The sequence below is a fragment of the Mauremys mutica genome, chromosome 4 (genome assembly GCF_020497125.1).
Source record: "Mauremys mutica isolate MM-2020 ecotype Southern chromosome 4, ASM2049712v1, whole genome shotgun sequence".
In the NCBI taxonomy this organism is placed as follows: Eukaryota; Metazoa; Chordata; order Testudines; family Geoemydidae; genus Mauremys; species Mauremys mutica.
The window spans coordinates 161,107,132-161,130,630 of NC_059075.1; the positions used below are offsets into that span (position 1 = coordinate 161,107,132).

Here is a 23,499-nt window from a genome sequence, read left to right on the forward strand (position 1 = left end):
TACCGCCCCCCGCACGTGCTTGCTCCGCTGGTGCCTGGAGCTGGCCCTGCAGCCCAGGCCACAGCCTGGTAGCGACAATTGATCGCCGGGGGTGGGGTGGCTGCCCCAACCCCATGCAAGAAGGGGCTTGAGTAGGCCAGAGCAGCTGCACAGGCTGGCAGCCAATCAGCGAAGGGCCTACTGAGAGCCAATCAGGGCCGAGATTAGAGCCAGCCAATCAGGGGTAGGCCAGGCCCTATATAAAGGCTGCTCAGGCGAGCAGCAGGCAGTCTGTCCCAGACCTTCATGGGGGAAGGTCTCTCTCCAGAGCAGGAGACCAGCACTTAGGACAGAGCAGTGCTGGGCAGGCTCAGGGGGAGCATAGTAGGGCTCCGGTCCAAGAACTGCCAGACTGTGGCCCCTGATAGAAAGGGCCTAGAGAGTGTGAGGGGCCAAAGGGGAAGTGGCCCAGGGACAGTTGGACAAAGGGAGAGAAGGAGGGCAGGGAGGCTGCCACCAGAGGGTCCCTGGTTTGGGACCCAGAGTAGTGGGCAGGCCTGGGGTCTCGGCCGCCAGCCCTGCTCAGCCTCCTGCTGGACCTGAGCAGGGCTGGTGGCTGGGTCCACGGCTGGCAGCGGGCTGAGCAGGGTCGGCAGCTGGCAGGAGCCAGTGGACAGAACCCCAGACTGGCAGCGGGCTCAGCAACTCAGCCTGCTGACAGTCTAGTTTCCAACGGCACACGGACTGCCCCCGCCGCCTGCGGTTGCAATTCGCCGCCAGGGCCGGTGCAACCCTTTAGGCGACCTAGGCAGTTACCTAGGGCACTAGGATTTGGGGGAGGGCGGCATTTTCTTCAGCAGCGATTGTGGCGGCCGGATCTTCGCCCCCCCTGGTTGCCACCAGCATTTAGGTGGAGGGTGCTTGGGCAGGGGGTGTGGGGAGGGCCGCTTGCAGCAAGTAAGGGGGGGCGGGGGTGGCACAGAGGGAACTCCTTGCTCCGTCTCCACCCTGAGCACGCCACGGCTGCTTCGCTTCTCCCGCCTCTCAGGCTTGCGGCGCCTAAGCTGATTGGCGCCGCAAGCCTGGGAGGTGGGAGAAGTGAAGCAGCGACGGCGTGCTTGGGGTGGAGGCGGAGCAGGGATGAGCTGGGGGGGGCGCCTCAGGGGGGAGCTGCTTGGGGGGGGGGGCTCAGGGTGGGGGGGCGCAAGGTTGGAGTTCGACCTAGGGCACGAAACATCCTTGCACCAGCCCTGTTCACCACGCTGCTTGGGGCGGCGAAAACAGTAGAGCGAGCCCTGCTCAGCCTGCTGCCAGTCTAAAGTTCTGTCCACCAGTTCCTGGCAGCTGGGATCCCAGCTGCCGGCCCCACTCAGCCCACTGCCGGCTGAGTGAACGCAACCCCAGGCCGGCAGCAGGCTCAGCGGCGGCTGGGACCCGCAGCCTGCCATTTAAAAAATAATCGGCTTGCATGCCACCTTTGGCATGCGTGCCGTAGGTTGAGGACCCCTGTTCTAGTGTAGACAGTGTATACTGTGTGTACTGTATTTGATGATTTTCACTGTGTGATTTTCTTGTTACATGCTGACCTTAGAACCTAGCCCCCATAAAAGATGTGACTCCACTGTAGTGTAAAAAAATTGAGGCACCGCTTTTTGGCACCCCCAAATCTTGGCACCCTAGGTAGCCGCCTAGTGGTTACACTGGCCCTGGAGGCCAGGGCCCCAAGAAGTTAGAAAGAAAGGAGGAGTCCTCTGACACAAACCGACACGAGGCAGGCAACGTGGAGGTGGCAGGGAGGGCCATGAACTTTGCAGACCCTCCACCAACACACCCTGTTGGGTGCTGCGGGGAGGTGAAGGACGAAATGGTTGACCCAGAGATGAAGCAGCGTGAAGCAGGGACAAACACAAGGGTGGAGCAGTCCATGGTGGGCTCTCCAACCCTGAGGGAAAAGGTTTGGGGGGATGCAGCGGCAGTAGCAAAAAGGCTACAGAAGAAGTTCAAGGCTTCAGAACAGGCTCTGCAAGCAGCTGTTAATGAGACTGAGTGGCTGCAGGAAGAGGAGAGGTGCCTCTTAATTCTGGTGAGCACGTTGGCAGTGGAGCTGGAGACATTGTTGGAGCAGGCAGTACAAGCTCACAGCCGGTGACAGCGATGAGATGCCGTGTGGTGGAGGTGGGAGCAGAGGCTGAAGCTCTAGCAGTTTCCACCAAAGAACTCCACCTTGTCTTTCTATGGTCTGCCTAGGGCTCACCATCTGTCTTGGAGCTGATAGATTGTCCTTGGTGGCCCATGTTCTTGTGTGTGGTGGAGCTGTGTGTCAGAGAGAGCCAGGAGCAGATGCACCACGCCCGGCCAGGACTGGGCTAAACAGCCTGTAACAACACTAGGTGAGTCTAACCATGGCCACAACACAGACCCCCTGGGCATCCAGGGGGACTGAATTTGGGCCCTTCAGTACCAAGAGCACAACTCGTGCCAACTTGAGTCATGACAGTGGTGGCCCCTGCCTGCTCCTCTGAGGTGGGTCAGTGTTATCCCTGTTAACTGGGGCATAGGGATAGAAAGCAACTGGCTGCAAGGTCACATACCACGTTGAGGTGGACTGAGGCCAGCTTGCCTCCCTCTGATAACTGTTGTGTGAGGCTCACTGCAGACTCAGGCAGAAGTTAGTTTGTTCTGGAACAGCCTTCTAAGAGGAGCAGTGAGGGCAAAAGATCTAACTGGCTTCAAGACTGAGCTTGATAAGTTTATGGAGGGGATGGTATAATGAGACGGCCTACCATGACGTGCAGCTGATCTGCAACTGCTAGCAGCAAAATTCTCCAACAGGCGCTGATGGGACACTAGGTGGGGAGGGCTCTGACTGTCTACAGAGAATTCTTTCTCAAGGGTCTGGCTGGTGGGTCTCCCCCACAAGCTCAGAGTCTAGCTGATCGGCATATTTGGGACTAGGAAGGAATTTCCCCCAGGTCAGATTGGCAAAGACCTGATGGGGAGGGGTTGCCTTCCTCTGCAGCATGGGGCATAGGTCACTTGCAGGTTTAAACTAGTGTAAATGGTGGATTCTCTGTAACCTGAAGTCCTTAAACCACGACTGGAGGACTCCAGTAACTCAGCCAGAGGTTAGGGGTCTGTTACAGGAGTGGGTGGTGAGGTTCTGTGGCCTCCAATGTGCAGGAGGTTAGACTAAATGACCTTCTGACCTTAAAGTCTGAGTCTTATTGAGTGGTTCACCCTTAATGTAAAGAACCCAAACGTGGAAAATACCAGACAGGAGCCCATCAAACAGGAGTAAAAAGCCTCAGCAAAGAGATCCAGGATACATAGCAGGGCTCATGGGGCAGTGAGTTCCAAAGATAAAGGACCCATTCATAAGATCACTTCATCTGAAGAAGCCACCCCAGAGGCAGCTGCATCTCAGCGCTGGGCGAGCCGTCCCCATGCAGTGTTGCTGTGCTGCGGTTCCTCAGCTGTCCCACCCCAGAGGTGACTGCATCTCAGCCCCAGGTGACCGTTACCCAGCAGTGGAAAGAGTTGAACATTTGCTAAGGGTTTTTGTTTGGAGTTCTAAGAAATGCCTCATTTTCAGAGAAGAGGCTGCTGGGATGTTATTTCTGGACGGAGAGGCAGTGGGAACATGCAGAAATTCACAAGCGGGTGTATCTCTGGCCAAACTGTCTGCGCCCTCTCCCCCTCCTCCAACTTGATCACAGTTCTTGGCACTTTCGGTGCCCTTTAAAACATGTGCACTTCCAGACCCTGCTGCTCCGAAGAGCTCGTGGGGGGATCCGGGGAATGAAGGGTCTCTGCACCCTCCAGTCTCTGTCACTTGCTTTTCGAGCCTGGCCCCACCTCTCCAGGCCTCTCTGTGCTCCCCTCCCACACTCACACTGCCTCCCACCCCCTCGCACTATCAATATGAGAGCAGGGCTGCTCCACCCACCTTCAAACCCCCCCGCCAGCCGGGCTGCTGTGAGGGTAAGTCACAGGGAGTTACGCTTTCATTTCTCAGACAAAATTTTGCCTGCACGGAGAGAAGCGAAGATTTGGCCAGGTAAGAGTGGGGGGTGCAGGAGGGAGGGTGTGTTGAGGGTGTTTGCCCCAATCTAGCCCATCTCCCCCAAGGGGCAGGATCGTTCGCCCCAGTCTATCCCACCCCCACCCCCTGCCAAGGGGCAGGATTGTCCCTTCTACTCTGTTCCCCCAGGTTGCGGGATCCTCCCCCGCAGTCTATCCCCCACTCATGGGGCAGGGTCATCCCTGATTGTTCCTCATTTTCCACCCTCCCTAACTGTGCTAGGACATTGCTAAGTCACATGATAAGTCTTGTCTCTCTGTGGGGAGGAAATTCCCAGCAGCTGGGGGTGGGGTTGCAGGACAGAGGCACAGAGACAGGCACAGACAGATCCTGATCTGCCCCCAATGCTGGGTCTGGCTCATGGCGTGATCTGAAACAGTGTCAAACTCTGACCAGTTCAACCAGCTAAAACCAGGGCAAACCCTTGGGCACGTGGAATCCCCCAGAACAGTGGCTTGTCTTGCGTTAGCCGCAATCAGGGCATTTACAGGCACAAGCTAATCTATGGAAGGAGAGCCGGTCCCCCAGATGTTCACCCTCCCCCCCAAAAAAAGAGGGGTTCAATATATTTGCTTGCTGGTCTTTGGAGCCGCTTTTCCAGTCCTTGTGTTTTCAGCCCTTGCAACTAGAGGGAGAAGCTGGAAAAGGGGCTCCAAAGACCAGCAAGCAAATATACAGAACCCCTCTTTGTATGGGGGGTGGTGAACATCTGAGTGTTGCCGGCCCAAAAGGCCTGAGGCAGCAAACAGTGGTTCGTTGCCCGGTGTGCGTCGCACTAATTATCACACCAGGGTGGAGAAGCAAAAACCAGGTTTATTTGGGCCCAAAAAGATGCCAGGGAGAAAAAGCATTCTCAAATCCTGCACACACAGATGCAAGCTGTGTGTCCCTTCTTATACATGACTTCAACAAGGCATTCTCATTACCCCCCCCATTGCCCACTCACCCCCCTTCTAGTCCCCTCCCATATAATAGGCACTTTGTATAGTTAACAATTACATCAAACAGATTAAATCATTCTTGACAGCAAACAATTCATCTTGTAACTTCTCAAGGCTGTTAGGTTGGTTTACTCCTGGATTTATTACCCTGTCTCCCCTTTTCCTAAACTAAATACAAGCAGGGCCCCTATTTACTATCTCCTGCTGTCTGTGCTCTACTGATAAGGAGCAGTTACACATACCATTCTAAATGCTGACTTAGGAATTCAACTAGAATTTAACATGAAGGGACTCCTAGCCCAGCATAAAATAACTTTGGTTCAATTCAGGCCTAGTACAGAAAGACTTCATTAACACTGTGATTTTCCATCTTCCTGAGTTACCTAGAGTTATGTTTAATGACTCCAACAATTCCCCCCTTTGAGAATACTCAACAACCCTTTGGCTGAGTTTTCTCATACTTTGAAGACAAAAAAACAAACAATTAAGCTCTAGGGAGCTGGGGTTATTAATGAGGGGGTACTTAGTTCCACATTCATCCTCCCCATGGACCCGGTAGGATTTGGTATGTGGAAGCCCACACCCATCCTAACCGGTCCACATGCTTGGAAGGAGCACTGTGAATGTCCACACTTCCATCCAGAAAGTGTCCAAGTATGTTCCCCCCTGACCACAGATCAGATGGTTCCTGATGCCTCTGTAAGGGCAGTGGGCCAAGTCTGGTGCTCAAGATCCATCTAAACATACCAGATCCCACTGCAATACCTTCCCAGTCTCAGTGATTGTCAATACCATCTCTGTCATCAACTTCTGGGTCATAGAACTAAGGGAGGAAATGACATGTAACTCACCAACTCCAGCCTGTATTTGGGATAGCTGAGCTACAAAAATAAGGCTAGTGGCCTTTTCTAGTTGGGCCAATTTCTTATCATATTCCCAGCTGTGAAAAATATTTCAAGTGGCTGCTGTATTATCGGCCTGAGTCCACAGGGATCTGATCAATTCCCTCTTCTTGCAGAGGAAACAACCCAGGCTTTCTGTTGTGCTAATCTAATGGCAGCCTCTTGTGAGCAATACATGCTGAAGGATTTATCCAAACTACAGGGTGCAGCCTGTAGAATAAACCCCAAAATCCAATCAATACCACATTCCCAAACAGGGGTCCCACAAACTTCTTCCTGCCAGTGTATAATTCTTTGTCTCTTCACCAGAGTCAGTCCTTAATGTCCTTTTTGGTCAGGAAATCCTGGATTCTGACACTTCACAATGCTGTTGGTGGTCAGCAGGACTTAATAAGGGTCTTTCCAACGTAGAGCCAAAAGCAGTCTCTCGCTTAATGGATCTTCACATTAATCCAGCTTCCTGGTTCCAAGGAGGGGCAAGGCTTTCAGGGTCTTTGTGTAGTGCCTTTTTCACCTGTGGAAAAAGAAACCTAACACTTTTCATTAGTGCCTGTCAGCGATTTGCAGACTCTACAGCTGTGTGGGCACATTGAAGCCCCCCCCCCTTGTCTTGGTTATTAGCTATGTCTTAGCTGAGTGCAGTGTCTTTGAATAGGGTTAATGCCCTATTTTTAAACGGAGCATGTTAGCTATTTTTCCTCAGTTAACTCGTCCTTCCTTTTTGGCTTCTTTTAACCTACAAAAGAAACTTAGCCTTCACTTATACATCTTTTTCTAACAATGAACACATATACATTGCCTTTATACAGTACATTAGTCTTATTATTCAAAGTTTGTCACATACATCCTTTCACTAAAATAACTTTTGTCAAAGCTTTAGGACAACAAGCTAGGACAAGCACACCCACTTTGACGAGTTTATTTCATACAACCTCCAGTCTAATAGTTTCCCACCATCCCCAGTCCTCTGGCTAGAAATCTGAGATAGCCAGAAGGATCCCATGTACAATATGGGGAGTGGGTTAACTTTCCATGTCCTTGCTTCCAAAAACTATTGGTATGCAAGTTTTACTAACAATTTTCAATTAAAAGATTTGGCCAATAAAGTTTCTCTTTCTCTTACTTAAAGAAATGTATTAGGCTTTAGTATATCACATTTTTCCCAATTTATCCAAACACTTTGTATTCCAAGTTGAACAAAACAAGTATCTGTATTCCAATCCAGACCATCCCATAAACAAAACAATTTTGGCCACAAGACAAACACCACAAAACAGAACATAAAACACAAAACATAATTTTACTATGCCATCAAAGGCATGGTATGTTGAATGCTGTTCAGCTAGCATCAGTTTTCTCTGATTATCTGAAAGACAAAACAGAAGTCTACCCTTTCTGGGCAATCAATCATCACTGAAAATATACAAGTACCTTCGTTGATTTCAGGCAAAACAGGGGAATTACCCCATATTTTTATATATATGTTTCATAGGCAACTTAGGTCTCAGGGACTTCTACTTTATCAGTTAGATAACTTGCATCAATACAGATGCTTCCTGACTTGCTCTTTACTTTTAACTCCCGCTTTTAACACTGAAAGAAAACATCACCACTTATAGTGCCTTTAGAACCTAATAAGATTTCAATTACATAGCACTATATAGATTTTTTTAGATAATTCAGCTAAATGGGTCATAACCAAATGATTGCAATCTAATAATTTCTTTGCCTGAATTTATTTACAAACATTTCAAAAACACCAAGAATTTTTCTCTTTAGCATTTTTACAAAGTTCAACTGCTATTCCCTCCAGTAACTACGGAGTTAACTGTTCACTCTGCCTTAAATCACTTGCGTGTTCTTCAACAACCATTTTTCTCAACTTAAATCACTATTCTAAGTATCCTCCTGGGTATTTGAAATCCCCATATTTATATCTATTTACTCCTTTCTTCCGCTAGACCCTCAAAAGTTTCCAACTTATTTTCCAATCTCTCTGTCTGTTGCCTGCCAGCCTGGGCCCGATCCTTCTTTTCTAGCTGAACCGTTCCTTCCATAGACACCAATTTGCTCCACTACCAGTTTTAACTAGGAGGGTTGGCTTCTCAATTAGCCCCCACCTTTCTGGTCTTTTCCCTAAAACATTTGAACTCACAGGACTGCCCGAGTCCTCCCTTGTGAGGCTTGCCACCTGGGCAAAACGCATGGCCCACTGGTGTTTAATTATTTAATTTCCCCTTGTAGCAAACACACTGCTATTACGGCGTATGCTGAGCACAAATAGTTAAATTTTGGCAAGTCCCTGAAGGACTGGTACTTGCTTAGCCAGGGTTTCCTTTTCTAACTGGAAATCCTGTCTCAAAGCCTGCAACTTGCTCTGGGCGCAGGTTTGAGTTGCTGTTTGGGTCATGATCTATGCTCTTAATTGCTCAATTCTAGTTATTAAATACATATTTGTTCTTTTTCTTCAACTACTCTATTGCCCAGTCCTGCTGCAACTGGGGATAGAACCCCTTTCCAGTTCTCAGACTTACTGCAGCTGAGAGTAGGCTCACCTTTAATCATGTAATCCTCAACATATAATACCAACAGTACCAAACAAAAGAAACACAAACTAATAAAGGTAAAACAGATCAATGGTGTAAATTCTATAGGGCTCCCCCATTCTCAATTACTCACCAAACTGTGACAAATCTGTTACCAATTTATCTACTGCAGGACGTTGGGGGAGGATAAAACACACCATATAACCAAATTTTAACGCTTCATTAAAAACAATAAAACAACAATGGAGAGTATTGGGAATGCTCCACATCTCTCAAAAAAAATATAAATGCCCCAAGCCTTAAGCCACTTTAATACTCACACATATCCAGACTGGCCACGTCTGTGTATAACATTCAGAGAAGGGGAATAGGTGAACGGGAGATTATCCTATATACAGCTTGTCCAGAATTTCCAACATGCTTCCACTCTTGGGAGAGCTGTTCTTTTACACCCTGGAATCTCCTGCAGTGTTTCTTTCAGAGATTCCAGTTCAGGTCTCCAAGCCATACCAGCTCTGGGATTGCAAAGACTGTTAAATCTCACTGAACAGTTAAGCTTTGCAAATGCAATCTTAGTTCTGTAACTTATATTACCTTTAATTTACCTCTGTTTATATTTTCCCACAGCCAGCTGGGGCTAAAAGCAGTTTTTCTTTATACTTAGCATAGTCTGACCTTATACGCAGAGCAGCTCTCTCTTTATCTCAGGGCTTAGCCGAGTTTCAAATTAACCCATTCCTAGACAAATTGCTCACACCGTGTCAAAGACTTTTCCTTCGGTGATTAAAAGCTCCTCTGAGATATATGATCTTATCTAGATTGAAGGTACCTTCTAATGGACATTGTTTAGATGGATTTTCACATGTGTAAAGATTCCAATTCTCTAAATACCTGCAGGTTTCAGGACCATAATGTACGTACATGTACTATGCTGGGGTACCCTTAGGGGGTGAGGTAAAATGTTTAGACTGTCCCTTCCCCCCTTTTCCACTTACACACACACAGAGAGGGTGCCCTGTCCGCGCTAGCGGCTCATAAACTAAGGATCTCTCCCTACAGGACACTCACACAGGAGAGACTAACGAGGAGGACTGACTCTTTTACACCTCCTTTCAGCAAAGAGCGTCGGCTAGTCTCTGGGAGAGGAGCCGCGTACTCTGATTGCATCAAATGAGATGATCAGACTGTCAGTAGCCCACACGGAAAGGAAGGGGGGGAGGGAAGATAGGTTCACACATTCCTAGACCCAGGCAGCTTCCTCGCCGCACGATGCCAGGCCGAGTCAGTCCCCCGTGGGTCGGATCTCCTAAAGATCCACTAGTTACTGGGCTTGCGTTAGAATACTCCTGATCATTAGCTTCCGCTTCACAGGGTAATCTGGGCGTCTTCCAGTAACACACACTCACACTGGTATACACACACACACACACACCAAGACCATTATTCCCACGGACAATCCTCCTCCCAGTGCAGCTCTGGGGCATATGATGGGGGATTTTTACAAGAGCTCTTTATACAAACAGTTTCAAAAGCTACCCATTCGCCAATAAAACAAAAGTAATTGAAGGATCATGTTGTAATTAAGTGATCCTTCTGGTGGCCACCTTTCCTGGCTCTCTAGTTAATATTGAGGCCAGTCTACTGTACAGAACCTTTTTAGTTTACTCTTAGTCATTGGATCCAAACCAAACACTTTCCAATTTACTAGAATGCATTCTAGGGGCGTACACCATGCCCTACCTGTACTCTATCCCTGCCCCATACCTATGGGAAGACACTGGGCGTCCCCAGGTCTTAACAGGCAAACAAAAGGTTAACAGCACTGAGCTGTTCCTACCTTTTCCACAGGACCGGTTCCGCACCGTCGCCCGCAGCTGCTTCTCCACTACCTGAGCGCGTTGCACCGTTGTACCTTCCAAGGTCGGTCTGACGCGTCTCTGCCGAGGCCCCCGGTAAAAGCACCGGTGCACGCTGGGCATCGGCTGGGACTGTCGTCCACCGGCCATTGGAGGAGTCCGGGCAAGGCATAATTTTGCCTCGAGCCCACCCAGGGACGCCAAAACTGTTGCCGGCCCAAAAGGCCTGAGGCAGCAAACAGTGGTTCGTTGCCCGGTGTGCGTCGCACTAATTATCACACCAGGGTGGAGAAGCAAAAACCAGGTTTATTTGGGCCCAAAAAGGTGCCAGGGAGAAAAAGCATTCTCAAATCCTGCACACATAGATGCAAGCTGTGTGTCCCTTCTTATACATGACTTCAACAAGGCATTCTCATTACCCCCCCCATTGCCCACTCACCCCCCTTCTAGTCCCCTCCCATATAATAGGCACTTTGTATAGTTAACAATTACATCAAACAGATTAAATCATTCTTGACAGCAAACAATTCATCTTGTAACTTCTCAAGGCTGTTAGGTTGGTTTACTCCTGGATTTATTACCCTGTCTCCCCTTTTCCTAAACTAAATACAAGCAGGGCCCCTATTTACTATCTCCTGCTGTCTGTGCTCTACTGATAAGGAGCAGTTACACATACCATTCTAAATGCTGACTTAGGAATTCAACTAGAATTTAACATGAAGGGACTCCTAGCCCAGCATAAAATAACTTTGGTTCAATTCAGGCCTAGTACAGAAAGACTTCATTAACACTGTGATTTTCCATCTTCCTGAGTTACCTAGAGTTATGTTTAATGACTCCAACATGAGGGACTGGCTCTTTCCATGGGTTAGTTTGTGCCTGTGATGCGCACTGCTTTGCCTTATCACATCTCAGCAATCCCCTGCTTCCGGCAGTGGGGGATTGCAGGAAAACCCCAACTGCCCTGCAAATCTGGCAGTTTTTCTGTGGATGAAAGCCTGATAGATTTCATCCAAAGAGGGAGAGAAACAAAATTCCCATTTTCTATATTGATGGGGCGGGGGAGGATCTGCTTAGGATGAAAAAACGAATTGGGACGGCCCTGGTGCTTGCTCAGGAGACATCACTGCTGGTAGGACGGATAGAGCAGGTCCCCTTTGGGGCGCATCGGTGGCTGGGACGGATCCCAAGGTGGGAAACTGGGGAGTCTCCAGCAGAAAAAGAGGAGACGTTGGTGCTCCGGGAGCAGATCCCAGCACTAGGGGAGTAGGGTGAGGCCAGGGCACGTTCTTTCCCCTTTCTGTGCCTCAGTTTCCCCCACCCAATGCCCATGGCTATGTGGGGGTCAGAGAGTGAATTTGCTCTCACCGCAGCGGGAGGAAAGCTCGGCCAATCAGCACCCAGCTCACTGCATGAGAGGCAGGAAGCTATTTCCTTGCTACGCCCTGAGCGTGGCCTTTCCTAAGGCCGAGCTCGGTGCCTTCCGGACTCAGGCTCCAGCAGCCCCTGTGTCTCCCCAGCTGCCCTCGGCAGCGAGCTGGACTGAGATCAAACCCCTCAGAGGCTTGTGCCCCTGGCAGGCACGACACAGCCGGTGATTAGCCCCTGGCACATGACATCTGCCAGGCTGTAGAGAGCAGAGAAAAGCCCAGATTCACGAACAGCCCCAGCGCTGGGCTAGTCTGGGCACAAGCCAACAACGTGAGCTGTGATACGGCCAGAAAGCATCAGCCATTTTGTGTGTGTGTGTGTGTGTGTGTGTGTGTGTGTGTGTGTGTCTCTCTCTCTCTCTCTCTCTCCGGGGATGCAGAGATGCTGACAGAGTGCAGGGGGCCATGGGGGGATCAAATATTTAATAACGGGCTCTTCAGGCCATCAGAGAAAGGTCTCATGTGATCCATTGGCTGAAAGTTGAAGCTGGACACATTCAGCCTGGAAAGAAGACGTCCATGTTTACCGGGGAGGGAATTAACCATGGGAACAATGTACCACGCAGCGCGGTGGATTCTCCGTCGAGGCGGGATGTGTTTCTTGGAGATCTGCTCTCGTTCAAACAGGAAATAACCGGGGGCAGTTCTCTGGCCTGTTATCCAGGAGCTCAGCCTTGGTCCCTCCTGGCCTGGGTATCTACCAATCTCCGCCATGGCTTCTTGGAATCCGTCTTCTCGCTCTGGTGCCACCCAAGAGATAGAGATGCAAAATGTGCAGGTAAACTGAGTCACGCAGCTTGTTCACAGAAATATTTCCATGTTCTCTCGCTTCTCCCCAGACTCCTGCTGCCAGGAAGGGGCACACCTGGGTTAGAGCTCAGCCATCCTCCAGCAGAGCCCTTCTGCTCCGGGTGCCAGGTCCTGACCCAGTAGGTTCCCCACACCCAGCAGGTCTGGAGAGATGGAGCGACTCCGGGAGGACGCCACCTGCTCCATCTGCCTGGATGTCTTGAATGACCCCGTCTCCATCGAGTGCAGCCACAACTTCTGCCGGGGCTGCCTCGCGGCTCACTGGAGCGGTGTCTCGGCCTGGGCGTCCCAGTGCCCTGAGTGCCGGGCTCCCTGCTCCAGGGACAGGATGATCCCAGACACGCGGCTGAGAGCCCTGGTGGAGAAAATCACAGAGCCCCTGCGGGAAGAGATGGAGCCAGTGAGACCAGACAGGCTGAATCAGGGGAAAGGGGCGCAGGCTCCCACAGGCCCCACGCAGGGACCGTCTGGCAGGGGCGGCTCTAGCAATTTTGCCGCCCCAAGCACGGCGGCACGCCGTGGGGGGGCGCTCTGCCGGTCGCCGGTCCCGCGGCTCCAGTGGACCTCCCGCAGGCGACCCTGCGGATGCTCCATCGAAGCCGCGGGACCAGTGGACCCTCCGCAGGCACGCCTGCGGGAGGTCCACCGGAGCCGCCTGCCGCCCTCCCGGCGACCGGCAGAGCGCCCCCCGCGGCATGCCGCCCCAAGCACGCGCTTGGCGTGCTGGGGTCTGGAGCCGCCCCTGCTGACTGGATCAGGGGGTGGGGAATGGGACACGTGGCCTTTCCTCTCTAGGGGGCGCTGCCTCTGATTTGGGGGCAGGGGACTGGCTAGCTCATGGGGGTGGAAATGGCTCAAGAGGATCTGATCTGAGGGGCAGGGGCCTACTTGGCTCAGGGGTGGGATCCCAGGTCTGACCCTGCTCTCTCCCTGCAGCAGGGGCCGGGGGCTCAGCCAGAGCTGGGGCACCCGGTGCAGCTGGTGCGTCTGGACGAGGAAGGGGACCTGATCCTGGATGAGGAGGCCCTGAACCGCTGCCTGGAGCAGGGTGCGGTGGGGGCCGCCCCCGTCTGTCTGGTGTCCATCATCGGGGAGCAGCGCCGGGGCAAATCCTTCCTGATGAACTACCTGCTGCGCCGGCTCCAGAGACAGGTGAGTGGGGATGGGATCCCCAGCTAAGGCTCCACCCCTCGAACCACAGACTCCGCCCACCCCAGATAAGGCCCTGCCCCCTGAACCACAGACCCCGCCCACCCCAGATAAGGCCCTGCCCCCTGAACCACAGACCCCGCCCACCCCAGGTAAGGGTTGCCCTCCACAGCAACGGCCTCTGATCTCTTCACCACAGGCCTATGTTGCCAGGTGTCCAGTTTTCGGTCAAAAAGGCAACCTGGCAGCCTCCAGTCAGAACAGCTGACTGGACACTAAAAATCCGGTTGGTCACAGTAACTGGCCTCTGCCGCCGGGGGGCGGGAAGAGCAGCAGCTCCGGGGGCGGCTGGAGCCACATGGAGGAGCTGCTCTCTGCTCAGCTGCTGAAGCCGGACAGAGCAGTGGCTGCTTCTGGACCAGGCTTCAAGAATAAGGTGCCACCGGCCGGTGGGAGGGGATCCTGCCTGCCCCTCCTTCTGTCCCATCGCACCCCGACTGCCCCGGCTCCGGGCCCTCGGTATGGGGATGGGCCCCTCCCTGCCCCCTTGCTCTGGGGACCACCCCCTGCTGTATACTCCTGTGCCCCGGCCCACCCCCTGCCCCGCTGGGCCCTGATCGGGGCAGGCTCCACATCAGCTCCTCCCAGCGGCAGCGGGTGAGTCCCGGGAGAGTGGGGAGTGTTTGCGGAGAGCACGCGAAGGAAGGAGGGGGACAGGAGTGAGCAGGGGGCGGGGCCTTGGGGAAGAGGCGGGACGGGTGGGGCCTTGAGGGAAGAGGTGGGGCAGGGGCGGGGCAAGGGTTTTGGTTTCCAGCCATTAGAAAGTTGGCAACCGTACGCAGGCCACGCCCCCAACGCCACAGGCCCAACCATCTGCAGCCCTGGCCCCGCCCCTTTCACCGCCTGCTCCGCCTGACCCGGGGAGTCCCCTGCCTGCTTCACTGCAGCCCACACCCCTTATACCAAAGGTCCTGCCTCGTCCCCAGCCAGTGTCCTCTCCCTGTGCCAGGCCCTGGCCACTGCAGCCATGACCTCACCCTCCTCAGCCATGGCCCCTCCTCCTGCCCCAGAGGTTCCCACCCATCCCCTGCACCCCCCAACCCCCCCAAACTGCATTCCCACAACCCCTGTCTCTGGTTGCCCCCCTACAGAACCAAGAGCGCATGGCCCTGGGAGGGTTTGAATGTCGTGCCGGGACGGCGACCGTGACGAAGGGGGTGTGCATGTGGGGCCAGCCCCTCTGGGTCCAGGCCAAGGGGAGAAAGGTGAGTGGGGCAGGTGGGCAGGCCGGTGGATGGGGGATGGGGCACTAGGGAAGGGGAATGAGGGGAAGTGGGGGACAGGATCCTGTGGGGAGCAGGGAGGCTGGAGGGGGAGAATGGGGGAAGCTGGGGGGGCAGGGTCCCAGCCCTGGGGCTCCCTATGGACACACTGGGGTGCAGTTATGGCTGTTCAGAGTTTGATCCTGCTCCCCCAGGGCCCGTCCCCAGCCAGCGTGCCCAGGGCAGGCCCCAGGGAGCCGGGCAGCGGAGGTGCCAGGGCTGGGCAGGAGCGAGGGCGGCGTCAGGGCAGGGCGCCCGTCGCTGTGGCCGGTGGATCTGTCCGTGTGTCTGTCCCTGCAGGTGGCCGTGTTCCTGGTGGACACCGAGGGTTCCCTGGACCTGCAGCGCCGCATGGAGACCAGCATCAAGCTCTCCGTGTTCAGCATATTGCTCAGCTCCTACTGGGTGGGGGCACCGTGCTATGGGGAGTGGGTGGGGGATTCAGGAGCGGGCACCGTGCAGTGGGGGTAGGTGGGGGGCTCAGCAGGGGGCACTGTGATTCAGGGAATGATAGGAGGCCCAGCAGGGGGCGCCGGGGAGCAGGGAGTGGAAGGAGGCTCGGCAGGGGGGCCGTGCTGGGGTGAGGTGTGGGGCTCGGCAGGGGGCACTCACCTTTTCTTTTGATTATTTTCTAGATTTTTAACATTTCCAGCACGTTTACCCGGACGGAGGCAGATTATTTGGAGGTGGGTGGGGCAGAGGATACACACGGCTCTACTGACACTGACCTCTCAGCCTTGGCCCTGCTGGGAAGGACCCAGGAGTCCAGGCACTGTTAGGATTGGAGAGGGGGAAGTCTATAGGCTTTGGGGCTGTTATTGATGGTTAGAAAGTCCCAGAGATCTCCCCCTAGGCCGGGGTTTAGTTGCAGAGAGTCTGAACAGTACCAGGTGATGAGTATTTATAACATATTTGCAATTGTCGTATTCACGGTTAATTACCATTACCTGGCAGCTCTTATTATTAGCCCTGTTAGCTCTGGGTGGTTGGTCATTACAGGTGGAGAAGAGATTTCTGTGTCCTGGTCGACTCCCTTAAGTGATCGGCAATGCGCCTGCAGACTCAGGTTGCTGGGAGTGTCGGGAGCCTCGTGGTGGCGCCTGGTGCGTTTGGTGCCCCAAAGCTGGGGTGGGTGGAGCAAGGTCCAGAGAGAGCTCTCCTCCTCCCTCCCCCCCAGTAAATCAGCATTTCTCAAGACTGACCAGTTCTGGCAGGGTTTTCTGGTGGGAGGCAGCTCGTGCCCATCCAGAGTGTCAGGCTAAGCTAAACCAGGGCCTGCGCAGTTAAAGGAAATACCCACTCAGCCGTACCTTGGCCCTCTTGAAGTGATGCCCCAGTAGCCCTGTGCAGCCCAGCCCTGCACTCTGCATTTACTGAGTACGGGGCAGGAGACACCTGCACCCAGACACTCAGCCTGGATTGGCAGGAACCAGCCTGGGACAAACCACGATGCTCGGCGTTAGCCAAGGGTTGATGGGAAAAATGTTCCATTGGAATCTACCCAACCAGCCCTAACCCTGACCCTATGGCCCAGCCACCTAGTCGTACCTTTCTGTGCCCCTCCCCACATGCCAGGGGTCTATGTGCTCCCATTTTCCATCCCCCCCATGCTAGGGGCTCTGTGTCACTTCCATTCTCCCAGCTCAGCACCCAGAAGATCCTGCTACCTCCCTTCCCCAGAGCGGTTGGCTCATTGGCTGCTGATGCTACTCACCAGATCTAAATGGAAACTGGGCTTTTCCAGTTTTCCGATTTCCTCCCGAATCAGTGAGGTTCTTCTCATTGATGTCTAGCATGTCCCCTGAAATTTCAGAATTGATCAGAGGTGGTCTCAAAAAGTTATCATGATACAGACAGACAAAGAGAAATGCCAACAAGTTGTGTGTTAGGCCTTTTACTTCACTTGGCCAATTAACTTCTATAATTGGTAATTTTATCTTCATTAATAGCTGCCAATTACTGGTTACTTGTTAGGCACTATTGGCTGCCAGCTGTTGGTTATTTAGTACCCACTATTAGCTGTCAAATTATTTCATAGCGACAATGGGAGGAAATGGAAAATAAAAGTTTTGCTGAAAAATGGAAAACTGACAAAATCAGAATCTTTTCATGCAAATTTCCATTTTCAAAGAACAGCCAAATTTTAGTATCTCGTGGGTTTCTCTCTTCACATTTTTACATTCCTATCATCGTTTCTCAGGTTTCAGTCTTCAGTTTTCCGTCTTTGGTTTTCAGTTCTTGTTTGTTGTGGTTTTGGTCCAGGCTTGTCAGTTTTGTGGCTCTAATTATCACTTTACACATTTCATTCTACCAGATCAGATTTTGTTCTTTATTTCATGGATGTCCGTTCTCAGTTTTCTGCTCTTGTGTACTGATTACAAGATTTCACTGTATGTTTATTCAGCTTCACTTATTATGGTCTCTCTACTGATTATCGACTTTTAGCTTTTCTTTATAAATTTAGGGTGTTGAAACATTTTTTTTTCAGTTCTGCTATTCACTGATTGCTCCTTTTCACAATTGGTTTTCTGCCTTTGGCTATTCATTTTCTAATTTTGACTAGCTTTTGTGACCTGGATCTGGTTTTCATACTTCAATTACTGGTTTTCTGTTTTGGCTCTTGGTTTTCTGATTTCAATTAGTACTTTTCTGGCATTGATTACTGGGCTTCTGCATTCAGAAATTGGTATTCTGATATTGATTCCTGGTTTTCTGTCTTTGACTTTTGGTTTTCTTAGCTTCTATATCTGGTTTTCTGACATCCATTGCTGGCTTTGACTCTTTGACTATTGGTTTTCTTGACTTCAAATGCTTTTTTTTTAATTGTTGATTTTCAGACTTTGTTTCCCAATATCTTACTTTGATTACTGGTTTTCTAGCTTTGATTATTACTAATAATCATACTGGAGCATATGACTTATGAAGAGAGGCTGAGGGAACTGGGATTGTTTAGTCTGCAGAAGAGAAGAATGAGGGGGGATTTGATAGCTGCTTTCAACTACCTGAAAGCGGGTTCCAAAGAGGATGGATCTAGACTGTTCTCAGTGGTAGTAGATGACAGAACGAGGAGTAATGGTCTCAAGGTCCAGTTGGGGAGGTTTAGGTTGGATATTAGGAAAAACTTTTTCCCTAGGAGGGTGGTGAAGCACTGGAATGGGTTACCTAGGGAGGTGGTGGAATCTCCTTCCTTAGTGGTTTTTAAGATCAGGCTTGACAAAGCCATGGCTGGAATGATTTAGTTGGGGATTGGTCCTGCTTTGAACTGGGGGTTGGATTAGATGACCTCCTGAGGTCCCTTCCAACCCCAATATTCTATGATTCTATGATTAGTGGTTTCCTGTTTTTGACCATTGGTTTTCAGATATTAATTATTAGTTCATTGATTTTCTTTCACTGCTTTTCTGGTTTCCGTACCTTGTTTTCTGATTTCAATGGCTAGTTTTCTGCCTTTGATTACTTCTTTTCTGACTCCGATTACTGGTTTGCTGAGTTCCATTATTGGCTTTCTGTGCCTTCAGTTAATGGTTTTCTATAGTCACCAATTGGCTTTTCTGAGTTCAGTTATTGCTTTTATAATAACTCGTGATTAGAATAACTAATAATCTGTGATAACTAGTGTTGAATTATTGGCACTTGAAACTATGGTTTTTCTCTCATTTAATAAATTTTCTCTCTTCAGTGATCAGTTTTCACTTAACGTTGTTTGGATTTTATTTAGTTTCAATGACCTTTATGTCACATGTTTATTTGGCATCACCAATCTTGCTGGATCACCTTCAGTCACCTGTGGGGGGATCTTTTGTTCAAGATGGAAAAAAAATTCCTTGTCTCTCTCTCTCGCTGCATCTCAGATGTTCGTTCATGTTGCAAAGGAGGTCGGCGAGACCTGCAATCTGCCCCCAATCCAGGTGAGTCCTCGTTTCCCATCAACCCAATGCTGGTTCCACCCCCCACTCCCATCACCCCACCTGATTCTTATTATTCATTGTCTCTATTGCCAGAGCACCTCAACCCCCCCCCCCTTCCTAAACCAGGACCCCGTTGTGCCAGGCGCTGGACAAACCCAGAGTAAACAGCCAGTCCCTGTCTCCATTATTTTCCCTCCATGCCCACGTCATGCCCAGGGTCTTGGTTTTGGTGGCTGGGTTCGGCGGCAGCCTCCAGCTCTGGTCTGTTCTCTGTGCCCCCAGCCCCAGTGTGACCCTTCTCCTGTGCTCCCTGTTGCAGCGCCTGGACCTGTTGGTGCGAGACTGGCAGCTCTCCGGAGCCTACGGCGCAAAGGAGGGACGGGGGTATCTCAGAGACATCACACGGGTAATGAGCAGAGCCGGGCACCACGTGTGTTCATGGAAACAGCAAACTCTGGCTTTGGGGCGGAGCTGAATGTTTCCCTGGCAGGTCTGATTTCTAGCTGACGGCCGCAAATGTTGTTTTAACTCCTGCAGGACCTGGAGGATTCTGCTGAGCAGCCCCTGGTGTTGGGAGCCCTGAGGGCGAGAGGGACCCGGTGCTACCTACTACCCCAACCTGGCAGTGGGTTCACCAAGAGCAGGGCAGGGACACCAGGCGGTAAGAGACCCCTCTTCCCTGCGGGTTACACCCCAACCCCCCTCTCCCCTCTTCTGCGCTGCCCCTACCCACATCCCTGCCCCCATCTTCCCCTCCTGCGTTGCCCCCACCCCATAATCCCAGTGCCCAGCTCACTCCCCTTGGCTTAGAATGGACTCTCCTGCCCACTGCACAGGGGCGCTCACCAGGCCACGGGATCTGTGCGGGAAGGGAGGGGGATGTGAGGGGACACTGCTGGGGTCCTGGTCTCCTGTGGGGGACACAGCTGGTTCCCCCCCTTTTAGGTCTTAATAGGTCCCCTGGCACCCGCCCACTGCAGCCTCTCCCTGTTACTCACCCCCACCCCCACTGCTCCCCTAGGCAGTGGGGTGTGGGAGGGTGCTAAGCAGCTGTTGCCCAGAGATTTACAGTGGCACAAACCTTCCCCCTAAATCCCCCATTTAATTTGTGTCCTGACCTGGACACCTGGGTCCCTCCCGGATGCCTGGGTCCTTTTTCCCCCTGCAGACATGGATGAGGATTTCCGGCAGTGCCTGCAGAACTACGTCACCAGCGTGGTGCGCTCAGCAGGGACGCACGTCCGGACGGACCGAGCCGGGCAGGTGCTGACGGGGGCTCAGCTGGCTGCCAGGATCAAGGTGGGAGAGTGGGGGCTGCTAAAGGGGGAGAGGGGGCCAGGAGGAAAGACAGCAAAAGGGGCTGAAAAGTGGGGGCAGTGTGATCAGCAGGGGGCACCGTGCTGCAGAGAGTGGGGAGGGGGCTCGGCAGGGGGCGCTGGGCTGCAGGGAGTGGGGAGGGGGCTCGGCAGGGGGCGCTGGGCTGCAGGGAGTGGGGAGGGGGCTCAGTAGGGGGCGCTGGGCTGCAGGGAGTGGGAGGGCTCAGCAGGGGGCGCTGGGCTGCAGGGAGTGGGGAGGGGGTTCAGCAGGGGGCGCTGGGCTGCAGGGAGTGGGGAGGGGGCTCGGCAGGGGGCGCTGGGCTGCAGGGAGTGGGGAGGGGGCTCAGCAGGGGGCGCTGGCCTGCAGGGAGTGGGGAGGGGGCTCAGCAGGGGGCGCTGGGCTGAAGGGAGTGGGGAGGGGGCTCGGCAGGGGGCGCTGGGCTGCAGGGAGTGAGGCAGGACACTTGCCAAGGAGTGGGCTGAGCTCTCCCTGATCCCAGCTCCCCCGGACATTATTCCCCTCAGGGCGTCTCCCGATACTTGAAGACCAAATGCTACGACTTCTCCTCCCCTGTGAAGGTACCAGGTTGCCCCTCCCTCAACCTCTCTGATTTGTGGGGAAGGACACTAGTTCTATTGACCCCTGACCCCAGATCCTCCTGCCGTTGGCCAATCACACTAGGCCAGGAGGGGGCACCACAACAGCTGCCCCCACTGACCTGATCAGGGACCCCCATCCCCCAAGAGATAAAGGGACCCCCAGGGAACCCCACCAGAGAATCAGCCCCCTCCACTGGGGGGCGGCAATGTGGCCATGTCTGTGGGGTCATTGGGGGGCTGCCCCCTGGCTCTGAGAGAATGTGGGGGGTTGGTGGCCAGTGGGGAGGTGATAGCGGGGAGCAGGGTCCTGGAGGACGGGGCAGAAGGTGATGAGTGGAGGGGGGGCTCCCAGTTCAGAGATGGTCCAGTCCCCACTCCTCACCCCATCCCCTCTCCCCCCACAGATGGCTGAAGCGTTTGCAGCGATGAGACAGGAGAAAAACAGCAAAGCAGTAGAAGCCGCCCGGAGGGAATATGAACAATTTGTGCAGGAGCTGGTGAGCGCAGAGGGGCTGCATGTCGGGAGTGAGGGGCACCGGCAGAGCTCAGGGGAGCAGGGCTGGGATAGCAGGGGTCTGTGGGTTGGAGGGGGCTGTGGGTATATGAGTCAGCGGCACCCTATGGCTGGGTAACACTATTGCCCATCCCTAATGGCTGACCTCTCCCCGCTTCGGGCAGGACCGTGGCCACCAGAGTATAACCTGCTGCCTGAGGGTGAAGCCTGAGGAGATGAAGAGACAGCTGGAGGGGAAACAACAGGAGCTGCTGAAGCATTGCCGGGGGGAGCTGCTGGGCAAGGACCCCCAGAAACAGGCTGCCCTGAAGGTGCTGGAGCAGGGGCTGGCCGGGAAGACGTCCCAGTTCCTAACGGCCTACGGACAGCGCTTTAAAGAGAAGGCCATGCGGTTGGGCCTGTACATTGGAGGGAGTGTCCTGGCTGTGGTGGGTGCGGGTGTGGTGGTCAAGTTGGAGCGGGGAGGCTTGTCCTGATCAGGAGGATGGTGGGAAGATGGATGTGGGCCTAATTTGGATGGTTTTAGAATACAACAGGCACCAACGCCCCAGGGCAGGGGGATGAGGGGCAGGGTGTTCAGACCAGGAGCCCCGGCTGCAGGGGGACACATAGTGAGAACGAACCATCGCCCCCCATCCCGGGCAAGACTCTGTCCAGCCCTGAGCACCGGGAACCTCTATGCAAAGGAATAGATAGATAGATAGATGGGGTGGATGGGGATAGTTAGATAGATAGATAGATGATTGATTTCTGGGAATAGACAGAAATAACTCACAACAAGTAGCTAGATTTCAAAAGGACATAGCCGTTGTTCGATTTACAGCCGAATGATCGAGATCAGAATCCAGCCCCGACCGCGTTGACGTCAGTCAATCAATAACCCGGCCCTGGCTCTGGTGCTCCAAGCCGGCCCCTTTGGCCCACGAAAGCTTATGCCCAAATAAATTTGTTAGTCTCTAAGGTGCCACAAGGACTCCTCATTGTTTTTTAAGTTATATTTGGTTTTCATTTTCAAAAACGGGGGGTGGGAGAGGTGACATAATATTTCATATGCTTTATGAAAATATACTTGATGTGAATGTCATAACTGAAATATGCTTTATGCAAGATGGCTCATGTGCAGTATCATTGGAAAGGTCACAATTTACTAAATGTGATGATCCTATTTGTATGCATGTGTCATTTTTGTAGATGAAGTTAGGAATATTGACTTGTGTATCTGTATTTCATCTTTGCTGCTTTGGGTCACTCCCACTGCTCACACTTCAGGGACTACAATGGGAAAGCCAGACAGTGCTAATGGTCCATCAGCTAGCACCATAGACTGTGAAAAGGCTTGGCCTTCCTGTGGCTGTTCCATAATACTACTGACTCATGGACAACAGAGTCAAGTGACCTGGTCACCTGATACCTACCTACATCTTGGACTCCTAAACTGTTCCACAGGAGGTTGGGGGAATCAGACAAAGGGTTCCTGCCTTATGGGTTCTGACTGACTACAGATAATTCTTTCTCAAGTGTCTGGCTGGTGGGTCTCCCCCACAAGCTTAGGGTCTAGCTGATCGCCATATTTGGGACTAGTGTAAGCAGAGTCAGGATGGGCTCTCCCTTGACATCTGGTGGTGAATTGTGGGGAGTGTGGAAGGGAATTTCAGGTATTTGCATTGGCACACCCACCCCGCCTGGCGTGGACTGCGGCAGCCTGGGATGGTTCTTTTGACAGCTTTGGGATCCCCAGTTTCTTTGTTGGGACGCAAGGAGTGGAGTGTTGTCGCCCTGGTTGTGTGGATGAGCAACTGTGGGACTGCTTTGTGACAGAGATGTCTTACCATCAGGTGGGTGGCGCTTGCTAGACAAGGGACATGGGTGCCAAAACCCAGTGAATTGAGAGAGGTTGGGGACTGGTGTGTGTATGTGATGGGCTGGGCCCTCTTTGAGGGCCTGAAACACCAATTGCACATTCTCCTCTCTTCACTGTTGAAGAGCAGAGCTAATTTTGAATCCATTAGGAGTCCATCTAGAGGCTGCTGAGCTGAATTCATGTTGGGCCAATGGTGCACCAGCACCAGGGCTCCCCTACTACAAGCTTAAATCACTAAAAGAGCTAAGCTTACTGAGCTGAGATCACTGAGTGCTGTGTTAACT

General features: G+C 52.6%; 1 protein-coding gene across 1 annotated transcript; it reads left to right on the forward strand.

Moving 5' to 3' along the window:
* Nucleotides 1-1,776: 1,776 nt before the first annotated feature.
* LOC123368061 (RING finger protein 112-like) lies at nt 1,777-21,699 on the forward strand. Its single transcript, XM_045012537.1, has 13 exons — nt 1,777-2,369; nt 12,575-12,945; nt 13,482-13,697; nt 14,846-14,959; nt 15,317-15,421; nt 15,652-15,702; nt 18,868-18,924; nt 19,244-19,330; nt 19,462-19,585; nt 20,093-20,223; nt 20,766-20,819; nt 21,245-21,337; nt 21,515-21,699. The coding sequence occupies exons 2-13, from the start codon at nt 12,697-12,699 to the stop codon at nt 21,563-21,565; spliced, it is 1,332 nt and encodes a 443-aa protein (XP_044868472.1). The 5' UTR covers nt 1,777-2,369; nt 12,575-12,696; the 3' UTR covers nt 21,566-21,699.
* Nucleotides 21,700-23,499: the final 1,800 nt, after the last annotated feature.

What these genes read in the sequence shown, in the direction of transcription:
- LOC123368061 (XM_045012537.1), top strand. Translation starts at nt 12,697, where the DNA reads ATGGAGCGACTCCGGGAGGACGCCACCTGCTCCATCTGCCTGGATGTC. An exon ending in TCCAGGCCAAGGGGAGAAAG is followed by an intron (nt 14,960 to 15,316) that starts GTGAGTGGGGCA and finishes CTGTCCCTGCAG; the next exon opens with GTGGCCGTGTTCCTGGTGGA. An exon ending in CAGGGCAGGGACACCAGGCG is followed by an intron (nt 19,586 to 20,092) that starts GTAAGAGACCCC and finishes TTCCCCCTGCAG; the next exon opens with ACATGGATGAGGATTTCCGG.